At 42.9% G+C, this 22219-nt stretch overlaps 1 protein-coding gene across 2 annotated transcripts; it reads right to left on the bottom strand.

Moving 5' to 3' along the window:
• Positions 1-8550: 8550 nt before the first annotated feature.
• Positions 8551-20097, bottom strand: LOC108617790 (N-acetylglucosamine-6-sulfatase-like). Of its 2 annotated transcripts, XR_016270878.1 has the most exons (5): positions 19975-20097; positions 19198-19894; positions 18509-19149; positions 18235-18450; positions 8551-15390 (listed from the first exon to the last, which is right to left on the bottom strand). XR_016270878.1 is itself a non-coding variant. In XM_089473302.1 (4 exons), the coding sequence occupies exons 2-4, from the start codon at positions 19886-19888 to the stop codon at positions 18301-18303; spliced, it is 1482 nt and encodes a 493-aa protein (XP_089329428.1). In that variant the 5' UTR covers positions 19889-19894; positions 19975-20097; the 3' UTR covers positions 18137-18300. The 2 variants fall into 2 exon arrangements, 1 of the variants encoding a protein (XP_089329428.1); XM_089473302.1 differs by lacking the exon at positions 8551-15390 and having other exon boundaries at positions 18137-18450.
• Between the last annotated feature and the right edge of the window lie 2122 nt (positions 20098-22219).

Below are 22219 nucleotides of genomic sequence, written 5' to 3'. Positions count from 1 at the left end.
TACATCAAGAAAGAAACAGATATCTACCATCATTCAATGGACAGGATGGAACTCTACATGGATTCGTGTCTGCAGTGGACCAAATCATGGAGGAGTACGATGGCAACGACCAGGTCTTCACTGTAATATGCTAAAGCATGATTATATTATGCAGCTAGGCTGTGACAATAGTTTATGTTTACAATATTGGAGTTAAGTGGCTTACAAATAAGTGTCCGAAATTCTTATAACACTTCTGGTCTTGATTTTTTTATAATTCTTATGACACTTATGGTTAATGAAGATTGTTAACCGTGTGTCAACTGTAGTTATTGGTAATGAAGCTAATGGTATGGTGTCAGCTGACGCTGTGGGAAACAATGCGGATGGCATAACTCGCGTGCATAAGAAAGACTGGAATGCTTGAAGTTATGTATATATTTAAACATTTTTATACATATATATATACAGTGGAATCCGGTTATGGCGACTTTCAAGGGACCTACGATTTTATGTCGCTATACCCGAAGGACGCTTTATCCAGAAGGAGCAAAAAAAATATTTTATTCATATTTTCGCCGACATAACCGGTTAAACGCTTTAAGCGGAGTCGTTATAACCTGGTTCCACTGTATGTATATAACATATAGAACAAATTTCAGTAAGAAGGCTCCAGTCGATACTGCTCGACTAGGAGATACCCTGAACCCTCCACGCAGATATAGGCACGCACTCTGTTAACTGCGTAGTAAGCAGCGACTGCGCTTGGGCTGCGCTGCAGTGTGGGCAATATTATGAGAATTTATTAGTTGAATAATTTCTCTTGTAGACATGCAATCTTAATGAAACTTTTAGAACGTAGACATTATTTTCAAATGTATGTACATTCCAAAGCAGTCTCTAATATTTGATATTCCTTTTTTTGAAATTGGGGCGCAGTGGATGTGGCATCCAAAATCTGTAAGTTACAAAATGTTTGTATTCATTATATGTATGTAAGTACACAATTAATCTGATCTTCAGGTCTAAGAGTGTTCAAATTAAGTTGAAACAAGTAAGAAAACTCTAGTCGAGAGTGCTCGACTAGATACTACCCTGAACCCAACAAATAAAAATGCCCATTTAGTATGGCTGAAATTTCAATTTCGATGTATTTAAAAATATAAATAAAATACCAAACTCATTTAATAAAATATAAAAATATTTTGAAACAATTAAAAAAGTTAACATCAGTTGCACCGATCGGGATTCGAACCACAACTTCTCCATCGAGCGTCATGCAGCTAACACACTAGGCCACCTCACTCCTGCTAGTGGCGCTGGCAAAACTCAAATAGATTCACTGCTGCAGCGCCATCTACCAAAACTAAACGAAACTAACTGCTGATGTGATTCTAAGAATCTGCTAGAATAACCAAACTATTAAAAACGCACAAAAAGTATAGTTAAAATTTCAATTTCGGTGTATTTAAAAATATAAATTAAATAGAAAACTCATTTATGAAAATATAAAAATATTTTGAAACAATTAAAAAAAATTAACATCAGTTGCATCGATCGGGATTCGAACCGCGACTTTTTGATCGAGCGTCATGCAGCTAACACACTAGGCCACCCCACTCCTGCTATTTGCGCTGGCAAAACTCAAATAGATTCACTGCTGCTGCGCCATCTACCAAAACTAAACGAAACTAACAGCTGATGTGATTCAACGAATGTTTCTAGAAGGAGTTTGAATGTATGTGTGCACACGCATACGATGCTGTTGTAGCTGCTGCACGTGCGTTTGTTAATTGGCCAAATATTTGATTATTTTTTATTATACCCTGAACCCATTTTCAATGGGAAATCAGGGTATAATGGTTTTGTTGAAATGTATGTAACAGGCAGAAGGAGGCGTGGCAGACCCCACAAAGTATATATATTCTTGATCAGGGCGACGAGCTGAGTCGATTTGGCCCTGTCCGTCTGTCTGTCTGTCCGTCTGTCCGTCCGTCCTTCTGCCTGTTACATACATTTCAAAAAACCATTATACCCTGATTTCCCATTTTCAATGGGTTCAGGGTATAAAAACGAAATCAATTTTTCGATTATTCTCGATAAAAAAGTTATCGAATGAGTTATCAAAAAATATAATAAGCTCGTACCACTCACCAGAGAGCACATAGACTAGACAACTAGTGAAAAGCTTTTTGCACGCTTTTTCTGGGGCTTTAGAGCCGCAGACAGCTTTGGATTCGCTCGGCTCCTTACTTTTAGGTTCGAGCTACGAAAATATACGAAAGCACAATCATTTCGCTTCATGCACTCGACCTTAATAGTCACATGTTGAACAAAAGATCCCTCTATGCTCCATGTTTCCCTTGCTCTCTCTCTCTCTCTCTCTCTCTCTCTCTCTCTCTCTCTCTCTGCATGTGAGCACAAGCAGCAGCTCACAAAAATTGAAATTTCTTCGCAGCAAGAACCAATGCCTTCCATTCTGTGTGAAGAGTATTCCGAACTCTTCAAGCCGTTTGCCATGCGTTTTCGTTATTATTTGTCGGAAGAGTATGAAAGCGTTGGTGCGCATAATGAAAATGTTTTCGCGACGAGCATGCACACACACACTTACAGTATGCTGCATGTATTATAAGCATTTGTATGACTGTGTGAATCTCTGGCTGCCTGGAGCAATTTTAAAGCCAGCATTTGCACACGTCAATGCTCATGTCGCATGCATACACACATAAACATACACACACGCACATACATATAAAGGCACTCAAATGCTTCTACAATGATTACCCCATCATTCGTGAGCATCGCAGCCCCTGCGCACACACAATCAAACATATATATGTAAGTGTGAGCAGCTCACAAGATCAACCAAATGCAAATGCTGGGCTTTAAAATTGCTACAGTCGGCAAGAGCCTCGCACACATGCATACAAATGCTCATAGTACATGTAGCAAGGGAGAGTGTGAGTGTGCATGCCCGTCGCAAAATCATATTTTTATGAGCACCAACGTTTTCATACCCTTCTTAGAAATAATCATTTTTCGCGTCTTTCAGCTTACACAAGAAACGCACACACACACACACACACACACACACTTTCGAGTTGCGTTTTCACGGAGTGCGGTCGATGTCATCGTGATCCATCGTAGACAATAGCTTGAACTGTGTTTTCCCCTGTGAAAGTGGAAAGAACTGAAGTCAACGTGTTTGCTGTGGGCGCGGCGTACCCAGCGACCTCAAAAAAAACTACCAGAGACTTACTGCGCGGCGGTTCGTGGAATTCCCAAGCGGTATAATTCGGTGGTGCAAGAGAGGGGGGGCGATAGCGTCAGTGTTTTGGCGTCAGGGCTTCTTTCCTTTCCTTGTCTTTTGTGGGCGCGTAAATTTTGTTACTTTAGGCGTCACACTTGCGCAATAATAAAAATCAGGTGCATTCACTCTAACAGCTGTTAGTAGTGCTGGAAATTGCATCGGGCAATCAGCTGCTCACTAACGTTGGTGAGTTGCTAAGCCTTAGCAAAGACAGCAACCTAGCTGCTGGAGTGAAGTAGCAGTTATTAAAAGTAGTGCATACTTTCGGGCTCTCGCTGTAGTCAAGTTGAGTTTAAGTTATTGCGGGTTGTAAACTCAGATTATATTAGTAGCCATTGCCCACTACAGGCTTCACGCCGTGGTAGTCGGAGCAGAAATGGATGCCATGATGGAGGACGAGCTGCAAGCTTTTGCGCGTCGTTCCTCGTTGCAGCGATCGCCGCAGCAACAACAGAGGGCGTTGGCGCAGCCGTCGACTTCTAACCAGGCTCCAGTGGCTGACTGCCAGGCACTCAAGTCACTAAAAGAAGCGTTAGCTCAAATAGGAGCTACACTAGAGGGTTTGTCTGCCTTATTTGGGGGTCAGCGGCATATAAATGCCTTAATGAGAGAGGAGCTGGCTAGGCTGGTCAGCCTTCACAAGACGGCCGAAGCGTTCTGCAACCGTTCGGTTAAAAACTGTGAGGCGCAGACCACGCCACTCAAAAAAGTAGGCGAAAACTTTAAGGCAGCGAGCATTAGTGCTACAGTAGGTAGCAATACTCCCAAGCGGTCGAGGGAAGTTGCCTCCGAACAGAGGAAAACTCCCTCAAAAAAGCCGAGGCCCAATAGAAGTGCAGCGAACCCAAAAGAACCAATGGCTCTACGGGCTACAGCTGAAACTGAAACTTCAAACCAGGCCGCTCGACAGACAAACCAGAGCAGCTGGACAGTCGTCAAAGGGCGAAAGCCTATGCAAAAACGTCCCAGGACTGACGCGATTGCGATTTCAGGCGTAGGGGGTTGCAGCTATGCGGACATGCTTCGTGTAGTTAAAAGCGACCCAAATTTGAAGCATCTGAGCAGCGACGTTCAAGGCATTAGGAAGACAGCTAAGGGGGACCTTTTATTGCAACTGAGTAGGAAGCCGGAGCATAGCGCTGAGGCTCTGCACGAAGCTGTAGGCAAGGCCTTGGGAGACCGAGCGGTAGTTAAAACACTTACCGAATCGGCTCAAGTTGAGATTCGCGATCTAGATGAGTTAGCGACCAAAGAGGAGATCTTGGAGGCAATTAGGGTAGGGTTGAAGGATAGCTCACTCCCCATTGAGGCTATCAAATCGCTTCGGCCAGCTTTTGGTGGACAGCAAAGAGCTACGGTTGCTCTTCCAATTGGGAAAGCTAAAACTCTGCTCGAGCTGTCCAAAATTAGAATAGGATGGGTAGTTTGCCGTATCCGAGCCGTGGAGCAGCCTAAACGCTGTTTCAAGTGCCTCGATTACGGTCATATGGCAGCAAACTGCGGCAGCGACTGTGACTTAAAGGGCGCCTGTTTCAGGTGTGGAGAGATGGGTCACAGTGCCAAAGCATGCACCAAGCCACCAAAATGTAGCCTCTGCATCCGGAAAGGTGAAAAGCAGACGGACCATTCAGCAGGCAGCTTCAAGTGCCCATCTTACCGTGAAGCTGCTCGTAAAATGAAATGTTAAGGTTTTTGCAGCTTAACTTAAATCATTGTGTTGCTGCCCAAGATCTTCTAGAGCAGACCATTAGGGAAAAATGTATAGATGTAGCTTTTCTCAGTGAGCCTCACCACTGTAGAACCAGCTGCCCTAGGACATGGTCAACAGACGTTAATGGCAAAGCTGCGTTGTGGGTATGCGGCAACTCAACGAACGTACTTTCGAATGTTAAGTCATTCAATGGGTTCGTACGTGGCCGATATGGTAGCTTATGGCTTTACAGTTGCTATCTGGCCCCCAGCATGCAGCTCAGTGAATTCACGACGGTGCTCGACGAGCTTGCCGAGGATGCTAGGGGTCGGAAGGCCATTATAGCTGGAGATTTTAACTCCTGGGCGCTAGAATGGGGTAGCCCCACAACAAATGCCAGAGGTCGTATCCTACTGGAGATCTTCGCGACACTAGATGTTGCACTGCTCAACACTGGCCATGAGTACACCTTCAGTCGGGCGGGATACGGGTCTGTTATCGACATTACTTTTGTCACTTCATCCCTCTTTCGGGGAGCAACATGGAGCCATTGCGATAGCTATACAGGCAGCGATCATACGGCACTTCTGTTCACAATAGGTGAGCCACCTTCCAGGGCGTCAACATTGTGGAGGGAGTCGTATCGGCTAGATATTTTTGATCCCGCGGTCTTTTCAGAGGCCATTCAGTCTCTGGGTACAATTGGTAATGCTGAGGCCAGAGCATGCCAAATGGTAGCCAAAATACAGTGTGCCTGCAATAGCAGCATGTTACGTCGCAAGCAGTTCACGCGACAACATGAGCCTACGTATTGGTGGAATACGCAAATAGGTGACATTCGTCGAAAATGCATCCAGGCGAGAAGAAGCTACCAACGGGCTCGCGGTAGGTCAACGTTTTTTGAGAAACAGTTAGCTTACCAGGCAGCTAGAAGACAGCTGAAGAAGGCCATTCGGGCAAGCAAAAGAGAATGTTTTTTACAGTTGTGCGACTCAGCCGACTCAGAATATGACCCTTGGGGCAGGGCATATAAGATAGTAGTTAAAAGACTATACGCAGGTAGACAGGTGCAGCCTACGGATCGTCTGGAGCTTAAATCGATTGTGGAAACACTCTTTCCAGAAAGTTTAAGCTCCATTCACGCCCCTGAGTCCGAGTCTGCTGATCAGGGCTCAACGAGCACTGAAATTGTTTTAGTTACATAGGAAGAAATATCAGTAGTTCTCCGAGGTCTTAGAACCAACACAGCTCCAGGGCCGGACGGGATCCCAAATCGTGCGCTAAAGCTAGCCCTCGCCTTGCACCCAAGTACGTTCGCCGAATTATTTAATGAATGCCTGATCCAAGAGACGTTCCCGGCAAAATGGAAAGCCCAGAATCTGGTATTGCTACACAAGGCTGGCAAGCCACTAGATGAGCCATCTTCGTACAGACCGATCTGTCTCTTAGACACCATGGGAAAGGTGTTTGAGAAACTGATCTGCTCTAGGCTGGAGACTGCGATTGCAAGCGCCGGAGGCCTGTCACCAAACCAATTTGGATTCCGGAAGGCCCGGTCAACAACGGACGCGCTTAACAAAGTTGTCGGTCTGGCCACTTACGCTATTCAAGGCACCAGATGGAGGCACGGGACGAAGGAATACTGCATCATCGCGACCCTGGATGTAAGGAATGCCTTCAACACAGCTAGTTGGGATATGATACTGAATGCGCTGTCACAATATAATATCCCTAAATATCTAAGAGAGATAATAAAGAGCTACTTCAGAGGAAGAACACTGGTATACAACACGAGTGAGGGTCCCCAAACTCATACAGTGTCAGCTGGAGTACCCCAAGGCTCAGTGCTGGGGCCTCTCCTATGGAACATCATGTACGACGGCGTACTGCGCTTGGAACTACCAGCAGGCGCGCACACCATTGGCTTTGCTGATGATGTAGCTGTCGTAGCCATAGGAAAGGAGCTCAAAGATACAGAGGATATGTGCAGCGAATGTATCAATCGCATACGAAGCTGGTTGACAGGAGCTGGGCTCGAGCTTGCGGCACACAAGACCGAAGTTGTACTAGTCAGCAGTCGCAAAAGAGTGGAAACTGCCAATATAAAGATCGGCAGCGTCACCATTGCGTCAAAGAGGGCGATAAGATATCTTGGTGTCATGATAGACACAAGATTAACTTTCCGCGAGCACTTAGAATATGTGCATAAAAAGGCAGCTGATTCTTGTAGAGCTCTCTCGAGAATCATGCTTAACACGCGGGGACCTAAACAGCAACGACGTCTCCTCCTAATGAGCGTCATTAGGTCTGTCATCCTCTATGCTGCGCCAATATGGGCAAGAGCGATGGCAACGCCGAGCTACAGCCGAGGCATTTGCGCGATCTACAGGCTGAGCGCAATCAGAGTCAGCTGCGCTTTCAGGACTATCTCCGATGACGCGGCGCTCGTCATAGCCGGTATGGTGCCACTGGAGTATTTGGTCGCCGAAGCCGTGGAGCGGAATTCGCACGGGCCTACGCGACTCAACGCTGTCAGGGCAAACAGCATCGCACGATGGCAAAGAAGGTGGAATAGCTCAGCTAAAGGGCGGTGGACGCACAAGCTCATCCCGGAGCTTGAACCATGGGTTAACCGCAAACATGGCGAGGTTAACTTCTACCTTACGCAGATCCTCTCGGGTCATGGATGCTTTCGGAGCTATTTGAAGCGCTTTGGCCACGAGGAATCTGACGAGTGCCCCTGGTGCGAGCGAGGGCATGTGGAAGACGCCAACCACATTCTTTTCGAATGTGGACGGTTCTTGGAGGAGAGGCGTCGTCTGGAAGAGGCAGTGGGCCGCTCCATCAGAGCGGACAACTTAGTCAACGCCATGCTGGAATCGGAGGAAGCTTGGGAACTAACAAGCACCTTCGCGGCCACGGTGATGATGGAGCTCCGCAGAGTCGAGCGATCGAGAAGAGATCGAGAAGGCTAAGGTAGCGCATAGTGCTTGCGAAGCAATGCTTTACGGCCGTCCCGCAAGCACCGCGCGCTATCCTAGCCACCACGCAACTTGCAATTTGTTTAATTTTGTCAATAAATGAATATAAAACAAGTAAGAAAGCTCTAGTCGAGACTGCTCGACTACGAGATCCCCTGAACCCTTGGAGCAATAGATATTTCAATAATTTTTCGCGTCTTTCAGCTTACAGAAGAAACACGCACACACACACACACACACACACAGGCACGTACGCACACACAGGCACACATACACACACACGCATACAGACACACATACACACACACACACGCATACACACACAAACGCATACACACACACACATACACACACATACACAAACACATACCCACACAAGCACCCACGCATAAACACGCATGGGCTGCCGTGTGCGCTTACTATGAGAACTTAATTGTTTAATAACTTTTTTGTGCACATACGATCTTCATGAAGCTTTCAGATTATGATTGAAACATAGATATGCATGTTGTGAGATCAGAAGCGTTTTTCTGTCTACATGAGCTTCAGAGTATGGGGGTCCTGTTCTAACTAAACAAATGAGCCGTATATTAAATTCAGCGCATGGTAGGTGCGACGTTTATTCGTAGAGTTCTTGATATAGACTAAAATACAAACGTATGAGCAGGCGCAGCTTGCTTAGAGCTAGGCGAATTAATGCAAGTAATGAGAGTTTTACAATGCAAGAGAAGCAAGCAATTAGGGTGAACCCAAATATAACAAGTAAGAACGTTGCAGTCGGGCGTTACCGACTGCGGAATACTCATTCACATCCCATCAACAATTTAGTAGTTAAGTTTCGTTCTAATACTGTAGAATATACAGGTTTTTCCGATTTGCCACGCCCCAACTGGGCGTAGACACCTCATTTTTGGTCAGTTTTTAGAAAGAGATAACGTTACCCTAACTGCAAAGTTTGAATGCTTACCCTAAAAAAATGTGAAAATTACAGGGTATTTTTCGATATGCCACGCCCCTAAAGAGGCGTAAAAATTATTTTTGGGGAATCGATAGAGGAGGCTACCAGTAACTCAACTATCCAAATTTGAAGCTTCTAGCTATTATACTTTAGGAGATATAAACTTTTGCGGTTTGCCACGCCCCCTGTGGGCGGACATATATCCGACAAAACTTTTTGGTCTTGGGTGATCAGTCCGAGTATATATACAAAATTTGAGGTCTCTGCCATCAATAGTGTCCAAAATATAGGAGAATTTAAAAAATCACTATATCTTCAGGTCCGATTTGCCACGCCCCCAACGGGCGTAGACTTATAATTTATCTTCAGACTTTATAGAATCATACCATTAGCTGACGTGCAAAATTTCAGCATTCTAGGTTTACAACTTTAGGAGATACAGTTTTATCCGATTTGCCACGCCCCCAATGGGCGTAGATATATCCGCCATAGCTCGTGATCTTGGGTGGTCAACGCGGACCTACATACCAAGTTTCAGCTTTCTAGCTCTTCAACAAACATGATTTCTGGTATATCGGAAAATGCATTTTCCGATTTGCCACGCCCCTAGTGGGCGGATCGGGAAAATTTTAACACTTTATAAATCGGAGATATACACGAGTATGTGTTCCAAATTTCAAGTCTCTAGCTTCAATAGCGCCGAAATAGATTGCGTTCATACGGACAGACGGACAGACGGACAGACGGACGGACGGACAGACGGACAGACGGACGGACAGCAAGACGGACATTGCACAAAACCAATATACTGATTCACTTTCGTGAATGAGTATAAAAATATAGGTATAAAATTCAAGCTAAACAATAAAGATGAGTGAATTTGGCCCAACATCCCGGCCCCATTGAATGACGCAGTCTTTCAAGAGACAGGGAGAATCGCTATTTTGTGAATTGGTCTCCGGATTATGCCTTTGGTAGTGCGGACATCTACAACTCGTACTCGTTGATCTCGTCCAGGAATTGTAGCTGTAATGCGACCGATTATCCACTTCTGAGAAGGTATGTTGTCTTCATGTACGAGAACCATGTCCCCGATAGAGATATTGGGTGATGGCTTGGTCCACTTGTAGCGTACGTTCAGCTCATTGAAGTAATCTGCCAACCAGCGTCGCCAAAAATATTGTTTGATACCCGTTATCATACGCCAGCGATCCAAAGATCTCAGCTGTTCGTCTTCTATATTGTGTTCAGGCAATGCTCGCAAGGAGTCTCCAACTAGGAAGTGACCAGGTGTCAGAGCACCCCAGTCGCTTGGATCTGATGATAGTGGGGAGAGCGGACGTGAATTGAGGATGGCCTCTACTTCCGCTGTGATTGTGGCCAATTCCTCAAACGTGCAGCGGGCATTCATAAGGCTGCGCGTCATGAGTCCCTTAGCGCTTTTAACTGCCGCCTCCCAGAGGCCGCCAAAGTGTGGTGCTCTGGGTGGGATGAAACAAAAGTTTATGAATTCATTTGTGCAAAAACTAATAATTGATTGTTGATTTTCTTGTTTGAAGAAGTAGGTTCGTAGTTCCTTTAATTGATTGCTTGCTCTAGTGAAATTGGTGGCGTTGTCGCAAAATATATCCACAGGCAATCCTCGTCGTGCAATCATGCGTCTCAACGCGGCCAAGAAAGCATCCGTTGAGTGGTCAGATACCACCTCGATATGCACAGCCTTGGTGCCGAAGCAAACGAATATGTAGGCCTTGCGAGGAGCTTTGCCCTGAATGCGGAGATAGACGTTGACTGGTCCACAAAAGTCAACTCCACAGTGAGCGAAAGGTCTCGATGGAGTCAGTCCCATCAGTTGCTGTTGCAACTTTGGCTTGTAGCGCACACAATGCACGCATTTTCTAACGATAGAGCGAGCCAGGTCTCGAGCATTTACGATCCAGAATTGAAGACGAATTAGTGCAACAAGTGCCTTTGAGCCAGCATGGTAGTGTTGCACATGAAGAAACTGCACGTAGTGACGAACGAAGTCATCTTTGCTAGGAAGTAGGATTGGATATTTCTGAACCCCTGGTGCATTTGCCAATTCGAGACGGCCGCCAACCTTCAATAGTAGGTATCCGTCTGTAATCTGCAAAAATGGATTTAGAAATTTTATGTGACTTGATATTTCCCCTTTTTTGTTCAAAGCGTGAATTTCATCTGCGAAGTGTTGCTGCTGCAGATTCCAAATAATGCAATTAAATGCACGCTGTATCTCTTGTGCTGATGGCGAGGGCGTAGACAGCTCAACGGGTTTGCGAAGCGCGTGTATAAACCGCAGCATCCAAGCAACAATTCGCAAGCAACGACGATGCGAACTTATGCTTCTGAGTGTGTCGAGTAGATAGTTGCTATCCGTCGTAACCTTGAAAGTTGACTTGCGCATCTCAAGTGTTACGACCTCAGGATCTGGTTCGTGATATTTGTCCTTTGGCCAAGCGTTTGAGCTCTGCTTCAGATACGCCGGCCCCATAAACCAGATTGATTCGTTCAATTCCATGGGTGTACATCCCCTCGAGACCAGATTGGCGGGATTTAATTGAGTTGGGACGTGTCTCCAATGGCAGTCCGGTGTGGCTTCTTGTATGTCAGAAACGCGGTTTCCAACAAATCGCAGAATGTTGCTGTAACCAATGAAGAACTATCGACGAGTCGCTCCATAGGTTTCTTGTGTCGATGTGAAAATCCCCTTGATTTTCACGTAGAGTTGGGCCAGTAAGTGGGAAGCAGCAAGTTCCAGTTTTGGTAGCGATAACTTACGAGTTGGTGCTACTCTGCACTTGGACTTGATCAGGTGGACTTGAACCTTGCCGTCCGCTGCAACTGTGCGTGCGTAAATGCAGCATCCGTATGCACGTATGGAGGCGTCACAAAATCCATGCAACTGCAACTCCTTGGTGTTCGGCTGCATACAGAATCGAGGTATTGTCAGCGACTCCAGTGAAGCAAGTGATGCAGCAAACGATTTCCAAGCCAGGTAAAGTGTTTGCGGCACAGTCTCATCCCATTGCAATTTGAGTATCCACAGCTCCTGTAGGATGATCTTTGCTGTCACAATGACTGGCGCTACCAATCCCAATGGATCAAAAAGTGAAGATGGCACAGATAAAATTGTCCTCTTGGTGATTGCATCAATGGAACATTTGGGTCGAAAGGCAAATAGCAACACGTCCAGACGTTGATTCCAAGCTAAGCCCAATGTGCTTGTAGCTGATCCATCTTCTAGATTCAAATCTTTGATCGTGCTGTCGTCGACAAAGTCCGGATGGTTCGAATGCCATTTTGCTAATTCAAATTTGCCCTTGCCAAGTACTTCGATGACCTCTGCCTTGAGTTGTTGCAAGCCTTCTGCTGTGTCACGCCCACAAAGAAAGTCATCCACGTAGAATGATGAATTTATAGCTTGTGATCCCAATTTGTGAGTTTGCATGTGTAGATCAGCCAAATATTTCATACTGCGTATGGCGAGATATGGTGCTGTGGCAGTACCGTATGTGACTGTGTTTAGTGCATATGTCCGTAGTGGTTTGTCTGCTGAATCTCTCCAAAGAATGTATTGAAACTTGCGGTCACTATACTCCACCAATACTTGCCTGAACATTTTCACAATATCTGCAGTCAGTGCATATTTGTACGTTCGAAAGCGTAGCAGAAGCGTATATAGATCCGTCTGAATAGTCGGTCCAACCATTAGTAAATCATTGAGTGATCGTGGCGACGAAGTTCGATTTGAGGCATCGAAGACAACTCTGAGCTTCGTTGAAGTGCTATTTGGCTTGAAGACGCAGTGATGTGGTATGTAATTATGTGGTTCGTCCAGCCTTGGTGAGTGGACCAAACTCATGTGATTTAAGTCTTCATATTCGCGCAGAAATGCTGTGTATGCTGCCTTCAACTGAGGATTCCGATTTAAGCGCCGCTCCAGTGACTCAAATCTCAGCTTGGCCGACTCGTATGAAGATCCTAGATTTCTTGGGTCATCCTTAAATGGTAGCCGAACAATAATTCTACCATCTGCTTGTTGGCGTACAGATCGAGTAAACATTTGCTCGCACTGCAGTTGCTCAGGTGTGAACTTGTCGGTTGGTTTGCTCAAATCTTTGATATGCCATAGTCTCTCCAAATTGTTGTTGATTGACTCCTCCTGTGAGAGCGAGTAGCAGTGCGTCTGTTGCTGTGTTCCTTCATAGCGTCCAGACACAATCCATCCGAGTAACGTTTTCTGAAGCATAGGAAGGTTGGGACCCAATTTGATTTGTCCCACTGCAAGAATTTCAAAAAATGTTTCAGTGCCAATAAGTAAGTCGATATGCCGAGTTTTGTGAAACTTCTCATCAGCTAAAGGCGTGTTCTTCGGTATGTTCCAAGATGAAATGTCGATATCCGAATCCGGCTGATATGCAATGTGTGACGTCACGCAGAAATCAATGGGCATCTTGAAATCCTCAAAACGTGACTTGATTGTGGCCGAAATGCCAAACTTGATGTATGTGTGTGACTCGCCAACGCTACAGATTCGCATGTTCCGTTTGATCTTTGGCAAGCGTAGTGCTTGTGCGAACTGTTCTGAGATGAAGTTCACCTGTGAGCAAGAATCTAATAGAGTACGACCGATCCTGTAGTTTCCAGATGCATCCATGACCTCGACGATGGCCGTTGCTAGAATGACTTGGTCTGTTCGATTGGTGTGTGTATGTGTCACAACATCGCTTGAATTCGAGTCGCTGGGCGACGTAACTGTCGACCTCGTCACAGCTGCCTTCCGATGCAGTAAGCTGTGATGAAGTCTCGAGCAACATCGACATCTTTGAGTAGAGAGACACTTGGATGCCTGGTGGCCTTTGCCAAGGCAATTTAGGCACAGACCATGTCGTTTTGCTGCTTCATAACGTTCTGCAACCGACATCTCCTGAAGTCGACTGCAACGTGAAACTCGATGCTCTGAGCTAAGACAAAGAAGACATGAGTGAGTTGAACAATTAAAAGACAAACCATGTCGCGTGGTTGTCTGGCTCCGTGGTTTTCTAGCAGTCGCAGTTCGAGCCAGGCTCGATTCGGACTTACCGCATGATTCCAAATACTGGCAATGCCTCTCTACTACCTGTACACACAAATCCCACGTAGGCAACTTGGAATAATCCAATGATTCGTTCCATTTACGCTTGGTTTCCATGTCCATCTTATCCATCACAATGGCTATTAACATTGCCTGTGCGATTTGTGCCTCGTTGCCTAATGATTTTAGCGAGTTGTACAATGCCGTAGAGTTGTCAATCAAACTTCGAATTTCGTGGCTATTTGACCTTGACACGCTCTTGAGCATAAACAACGACGAGATATTGTTTGATTGTCGTAGCGTTGATTCAAACGATCAAGTGCCTTTCGGTAGTTTTTAGGTGTGATCTGAAATGCCCTTACCGTTTCTAATGCTGCTCCCTTTAAGCAACTGATCAGTTGATTAAACTTCTCGATGTTTGATAAGCTGTTCTGTTGATCCACCTTTTGATTGAATAACGCACTAAAATTCTTGTAGTCCGCATAATTGCCATCGAATGTAGGTAACGTAAGTCTGGGCAGCTTGGCCGACGATAAAAAGGTGGGCCCAGATACCGCAGCGAATGTTGATTCGTGCATATCCTCTGTGAGCTGCTCTGTAATGCAGACCTTTACTTCTACATACAGCTCCACAAATTCGGTGCGTCCTATATCGGTCGGACATTCCTTTTCAATTTGAGTCTGCAATACCATTGCTTGCTTAAAATAAGCTTCCAAAATTTCCAAGCGACATTTTAATTCAGCTTGAATTGGTGCGGATTTCCCTTCTCTTAGTTTGGGATCGACAACATTACGAATGCGGCTAATATTGCGGCGAGAATTCGCGCGCTGTGTTTTAAGGCTCTCCAGAGACATTATTAGATCAACAGCAACCTTAAGGGTTTATTTAAATAAACGATGGTCATATTCACTACCAGAGTTAAGCCAAAATTTCACAAAATATTTATTAGCGCGAAGAAAAATGTTGCGTGATGAATATAAGAGCGACGAACAATGCAACTGAGCTTGCAGAAATTTGGCGATGAGTTTCACTCAACTGAGCGCGTATAATATCCAGCGAGAAGAGTAATTTCAGCGGTGAATTTAATGTGCAGTTGCGTATGTATATGTGTATGTAAGTGCGTTTGTGAATAACTGCATTTATGTATTTCCAATTCGACGAATATGATTTATCCAAACGTTTGACGAATATGATGGCATGCGCACTGCCGATAACTTGCTGCTGCGATCGCGGGGGGATCGTAGGGGCGTCGAAGTGACGAAGATTGCAAAGCAGAAGCTGCTGTTGCTGCGAGAGATTGACGAAACGAAGAAGATGACTCGGTGATGCGACGGCGGGGGTCACAGAGCGACAGCGAAGTCAACCAAAACGAATGACCTGTGCGAAAAACGAATGTATGCACAACTATTAGCTTGTATGCTGAAACATTCCCTTTTATGTACAGATGTATGTATGCAGAATATGTCTGTACATAAGCCAAATTATAACTCTAAATGCGTTGCACGGGACTTTGAACAGCAGGGCCCCACGTTGGGCGCCAAAATGTGAGATCAGAAGCGTTTTTCTGTCTACATGAGTTTCAGAGTATGGGGGTCCTGTTCTAACTAAACAAATGAGCCGTATATTAAATTCAGCGCATCGTAGGTGCGACGTTTATTCGTAGAGTTCTTGATATAGACTAAAATACAAACGTATGAGCAAGCGCAGCTTGCTTAGAGCTAGGCGAATTAATGCAAGTAATGAGAGCTTTACAATGCAAGAGAAGCAAGTAATTAGGGTGAACCCAAATATAAAAAATATAGGTATAAAATTCAAGCTAAACAATAAAGATCAGTGAATTTGGCCCAACACATGTACTTGCCAAAGCACAAATACGCCTTTTAGAGGCGACATAGAGGGGGGTAAATTTTAACAAAAACCGAAACTGCATAAATTGCATATAAGCACTGACCAGAGAACACATAGACTAGACATGTAGTACAAAGTTTTTCAACACCGAAAAATCTGATTCCTAGGGCCTATCAATTTTGTATTTGCTCGGCTCTTCACTTTTTAGGTTCGGGCTACGAAAATATGCGAAGGTACAATCATTCCGCTTCATGCGCTCGACCGATATGGTCAAATGTTGAATAAAAGATGCCTCTATGCTCAATTTTTGTTCTTGCTCTCTCTGCTCTCTGCTCTCTCAATATGTATATGCATGTATGCATGTGAGCACAAGCAGCAGCTCACGAAAATTGAAATTTCTTCGCGTTAGACTGCCGTTTCTTCCCTTACGTGAAGTGTATTCTGAACTCTTCAATGGGAAGGGTATGAAAGCGTTGGTGCGCATAATGAAAATGTTTTCGCGATTAGCATGCATACACACTCTCGCTTGCTACATGTACTATGAGCATTTGTATGCCTGTGTGCGAAGCTCTTGCCGCCTGTAGCAATTTTACAGTCCAGCATTTGCATTTGGTCGATCTTGTGTGATTGTGTGTACGCATGGGATGTGCCGTTCACAATTATGGGATATCACTTGTAGAAGCATTTGTATGCCTATGTGCCTTTACATGTGCGTGTGTGTATATCTTTGTTTGTATGCTTGGGAGATGAACATTGGCGTGTGCCTACCTCAACTTGGAATTGGTTGAACGATTTAGGGTTTTAATTGAAGATGCGCGCTTCTATTTAAGTACCTTTTATTTTCTATTAACAATTCATAAAAACAATTGCTTTAAATAGGAATCTGGGTAATATTATTTCAAACCCCCAATTCCAAGTTGAGGTAGGCACACGCCAATGTTCATCTCCGAAGCATACAAACAAAGATATACACACACGCACATGTAAAGGCACATAGGCATACAAATGCTTCTACAAGTGATATCCCATAATTGTGAACGGCACATCCCATGCGTACACACAATCAAATGTATATACATATGTACATACATACATATGTATGTCAGGACTTCACAAGATCGACCAAATGCAAATGCTGGACTGTAAAATTGCTACAGGCGGCGAGAGCTTCACACACAGGCATACAAATGCTCATAGTACATGTAGCAAGCGAGAGTGTGTGTGCATGCTAATCGCGAAAACATTTTCATTATGCGCACCAACGCTTTCATACCCTTCCCACAAATAATAACGAAAACGCATGGCAAACGGCTTGAAGAGTTCGAAATACACTTCACGTAAGGGAAGAAACGGCAGTCTAACGCGAAGAAATTTCAATTTTCGTGAGCTGCTGCTTGTGCTCACATGCATACATACATATACATATTGAGAGAGCAGAGAGCAGAGAGAACGAGAGAGCAAGAACAAAAATTGAGCATAGAGGCATCTTTTATTCAACATTTGACCATCTCGGTCGAGCGCATGAAGCGGAATGATTGTACCTTCGCATATTTTCGTAGCCCGAACCTAAAAAGTGAAGAGTCGAGCAAATACGAAATTGATAGGCCCTGGGAATCAGATTTTTCGGTGTTGAAAAACTTTGTACTACATGTCTAGTCTATGTGTTCTCTGGTTAGTGATATAAGCATACATAGAAGAAACAATTTTATAACAGGATTTCGATAAGGTTTTTATCGATAAAAAAGATCGGGATGGGTTAATACGGACAAAAAAAATTTTGAAGTCCCTAGCTCTTATATCTTCTGAAATCGACAGACGGACGGACGGACAGGGCCAAATTGACTCAGCTCTTTACCCTGATCAAGAATATATATACTTTGTGGGGTCTGCCACGCCTCCTTCTGCCTGTTACATACATTTCAACAAAACCATCATACCCTGATTTCCCATTGTAAATGGGTTCAGGGTATAAAAAATCCAGAATTCCCGCTGCCCGCTGTTTTGGAATTTATCCCGCAATTGGATTTCCAAAATAAGGCCGATTAGACGGTAAATGAATGAAAAATATGAAAAAAATCGTCGGGTTATGCGGATTGTCGTTAAAGGCGGAAACGTGCTAGGCGGTGTCTCTTTCATATAAGTTTGTTTGGGGACAAGCCAAACCATCGAATTTACGTCCTTATAACCGGTTGAACGCTTTAAGTTAAGTCGTTATAATCCGATTCCAGAGTATTTTTAATCAAACCAAATGCACCCCCTTACAAACTAATTTGCATTTTTGAAGGTATCACTTTAATTTTGAATATTAAATTGCCTTATTCAAATCAAATTAAAGCTAAATACATAATTACATAAAACCAATATTGATTGTACCTGTGAACCAAAATCGGTAATGCAGCACTTTGTGAGCGTGGCTCGTATTAGTTAATGAAAAGAAAATTAATAGTTAATATGACAAGATTTTCCTGCACATATTGTGAGATTTCCTATTAAATATCCGTATAAAGTACGATCACTTGGAAGTAGTTCATACCCGATATTCTCTAATTGATAGGGGTCTTGGATCAAGTCATATGCCTCAATAAAATTCTAGACATAAAAAGTACAATTTATTATCGTATTATATTTATTAATTCAACATAGTTACCTCAGTATCATAGAACTCACAATAAATGCGATCCAGGTTATCCCGGAAATCTCGAATACACGTGTATGTATTGTTCCACGCATCTTGGCAATGACAATCTGCATCTAGCGTACATTGCGCTAAATGGTCTGTCTGCTTCCCTGGACACTCTGAATTATATGTTTCGTCATTTCCTTCACCCCAATACTCAACGAGCAATACTCGATGTTGTGATTGTCTTTTCGTCTGATGCTGCTGTAGCAACTCATCTTTAAAAGAGCGGCCGTCAACATAATTGGGGACCGATAAGCCGACCCATTCTAAAATGGTAGGCATCAGATCTACCAAACTAACAGCGAAGTTCATTAAAATACTGCCAGGTACATATGGTCCACGAATAAGTAATGGCACCTTAATGTCAGTCTCATAAGGTTGTCGTTTATCAAACGGCTGTGCAAACTGACCCAAGTGATAACCATTATCAGAAGTGTAAATGATGTAAGTATTATCGAGGCATTGATATTTCTTAAGCAATGTTATTATGGCCATCATCATTTCATCAACTGCGAGAAGGGTTTCCCAGCGTTTTTGGAAATACTTATCAACTGTGAACACAGTTGTATTCGGCAAACGCTTGGCTGTTCTAACCAGCCAATGTTTATCTGCAGAAATAAAATAAGTTTAAATATATAATATCGAGCAAGACATACCTTTACTAGGAGCGTTAAAGCTTGGAGTACGTAACGCTCGCACATGAGAAAATACACCTTTATGCCGCGGTGCTGGAGTGAAAGGCGCGTGAGCGGCTGGGGGTGAAATCATTGCAAAAAAGGGATTCTGGCCTTTTCTCACATTATGAATAAATTTTACCGTTCGGTCTCTTAACATATCAGTTAAATAAATATCCGCATAGCTGACATTTCTTCTATTTTCACGTATTGTATAGTTATAGTAGCGAGAGTTTCCGTGAAGGCCATAAAACGTATCCCAACCTGGCGGAACTTCAGCGCCTTTATACTGATTTAAATACTTTCCAGCAAAAAATGTATGATATCCATGCTTTTGCAACAACACTGGCAATGTACGTGGCTCAGATAGTGTACGCCAATGATGCCCATTGCAACCACCATTTACCGAATTATTAAAAGTCAGATGGTTATGAGCATACTGACCTGTTAATAGGCTTGCTCGCGCAGGACAACAGAGTGGTGTGCTTGTATATGCATTCGTAAACTTAGTACCATACTCAGTAAGAAATTCTGTAGTTTTTTGTAGTGGATGCAAGCCATGTAGCTCTACGTCCTGATCATCAGTCAACAATAAAAGTACATTCGGTACCGGCGATTGGATGAATCCAATTGTATGATCGATGAAAAATAGAATACTGATATACAGAATCATATTAATCTATATTGGTTATACAAAATATATTGTTTTCATTTTAGAGTCGTTTGGTAAATAAAAGGCAAACGTTTAAATAAACTTACTTCTTTTTGAGAATTCTGTTTCCGTTTACTATTATACTAGTATGAACTAAAGCAGGGTGACCGCGCCGGACCAAACGAAAAATACCAATCTGGTCTCAAAAATATACTATAAAATACTATTTCATATTTTACAAAATACCACTATAAATACCATAACAAATAAATCGTCTGGAAATTCAAATTATAATAAAATAATAACTGACTTATTATATACAGAAAAAATAAGGGTTTTCCCATTGCAAAAAATGTTTGTTGTTTATTTCATTTTAAAAAATTAATAATATTTCAGTCCAACATAAAACTAGAACAATATGCATTCGTATTAAATTCCATATTCCAATATATATTTAAAGTCTTAAAATTAATTAAATGCTTAAAATTCATTTTGTAACATGTTCTTAAAATAAAATAATATAGGAACTTCTTTGTTCAGTCTTGCTAGTTTCTCTTAAGATCATTTAATTATATTTACTAGCCTTCTTCGTCAGAGCAGCTTAAATTCAATTTGTTGAAATTTTCGCGCAATGATTATTGTACATGTAATCACTGACCAAAGAACACATAGATGAGACATGTAGAACAAACTTTTTCACCATCGAAAAAATGTGCATTAGGGACTACTCACCTTCGTAGTTGCTCGGCTCCGTCTCTTACGGCTCGAGCAGTGAATATACAAGATTACAAAGTCAGTTCGTTGCGAGCTAGTGCTGCAAAAGAATCGATATTCCGTAATATCGATACTCACGATATTTTCAGAGAAAAAGATCGATAAAAACGATATATCGAACACTTCTTTTAAATGTTAATTTTCTTGCTTAGAAGCTATTATAATATTTATATTAATTATGACTTCTTAATGGATAAAATGGCAACCATTTCAAGATTAAAATAAAAGCAACAGAATCAAACAAAAACAAATTTATTCAACCAAACCAAATTATTTTTCATTAACTTAAACCTAAAACAGCAATTCATTAAAGCTCAAATTCACTATGCTCCTTAAAATTATATTATAATAATAACAAAAACAATTGCCTCCATGGCAGTTTGAAAAAAAAAAAGAAATTAAGACAAAACCCATTGGTTTTTATTAAAAAAAAAAAAATAGTTTGTTTACTGTTTCCGGTTTTAATGACGCCCTTCTGGAATTAGCAATCATTCCCGCTTTGCTAAACATCCTCTCGCTCTCAGAGGACGTTGCCTCATATTTTTTATTTACGAAGTGCAAAATGCTACCGGACTTGGGTGCCAATTCACTCTCTTGCAGCGATGGATGCATGCGTGTTAAGTGATTTTTAAGGCTTTTGGTATTTCCACTTGTTTTGCAGACCTTAAAGCAATTTCTGCACACCGCACAACCATCCTTTCCTTTTTCAAAATATTTCCACACTTCGGATTTTTTTGGGGCTCCCACGGTCTTATTTTCTTCATCGGAGTCCACCCTCGCCGCGCTTAAGACACACAAGCTATGACTCCAAGCTTTTCCAATAGGATATATCAATTGTACTTACGTTTTCTTCCCAAAAACTGATCCATTTTTTTCTTTCTATTGCAATTAAATTAAATCAATCAATTTGTATACAATTTAGCAAAATTAAATAAATACGCTTCTTACACAGTTAAAACCAACGCCAAGAATAACCATTTTTTTTTCTTCGATATATCGATACTAAGAAACCCATATCGATCTTTTGCCAAAATTCGAAAATATCGATTATAACGATTCCGATCCGATATTTTTGCAGCACTATTGCGAGCGCTGAAACGAAATGGTCTCATTCTTATATGATGCAAGGCTATGCGCTATTTGTCCTACTCTCTCTCTCTCACTCTATCTCTCTCTTTGGTCTCTCAAATCACCGAACTCAGCAGCGCACAAAAATTGAATGTTGTTCGCGACGATCCCAGCTCTTTCCTCTTGAGTGAAGGGTATACCGAAATCATAAAAGCATTTGTCACGCTCATGCAAACAAAATGTAAGCGTTTCGATGGTTATTCGTGGCAAGGGTATGAAAGCGTTGATACGCATAAAGAATATGATTTCGCGACGGGCAAGTACACACACACTTGTAGTCCCTTGCTACATGTATGAGCATTTGTGACCTGCGTGCGTTACTCTTGCTGCTTGTAGCAATTTTAAAGTCCAGCATTTGCATTTGGTCGGTCTTACGGACTGTCATAACCACTTTAAACAGATGTACTATGTGTGAACATACATACATATGTACATAAGTACATTTATATA

The sequence above is a fragment of the Drosophila arizonae genome, chromosome X, assembly GCF_054131065.1.
Source record: "Drosophila arizonae isolate 15081-1271.41 chromosome X, UAZ_ARI_1.0, whole genome shotgun sequence".
Taxonomy (NCBI): Eukaryota; Metazoa; Arthropoda; class Insecta; order Diptera; family Drosophilidae; genus Drosophila; species Drosophila arizonae.
Note: the sequence above shows the minus strand (reverse complement) of the source record. Positions and strands in the feature narration are given on the sequence as shown.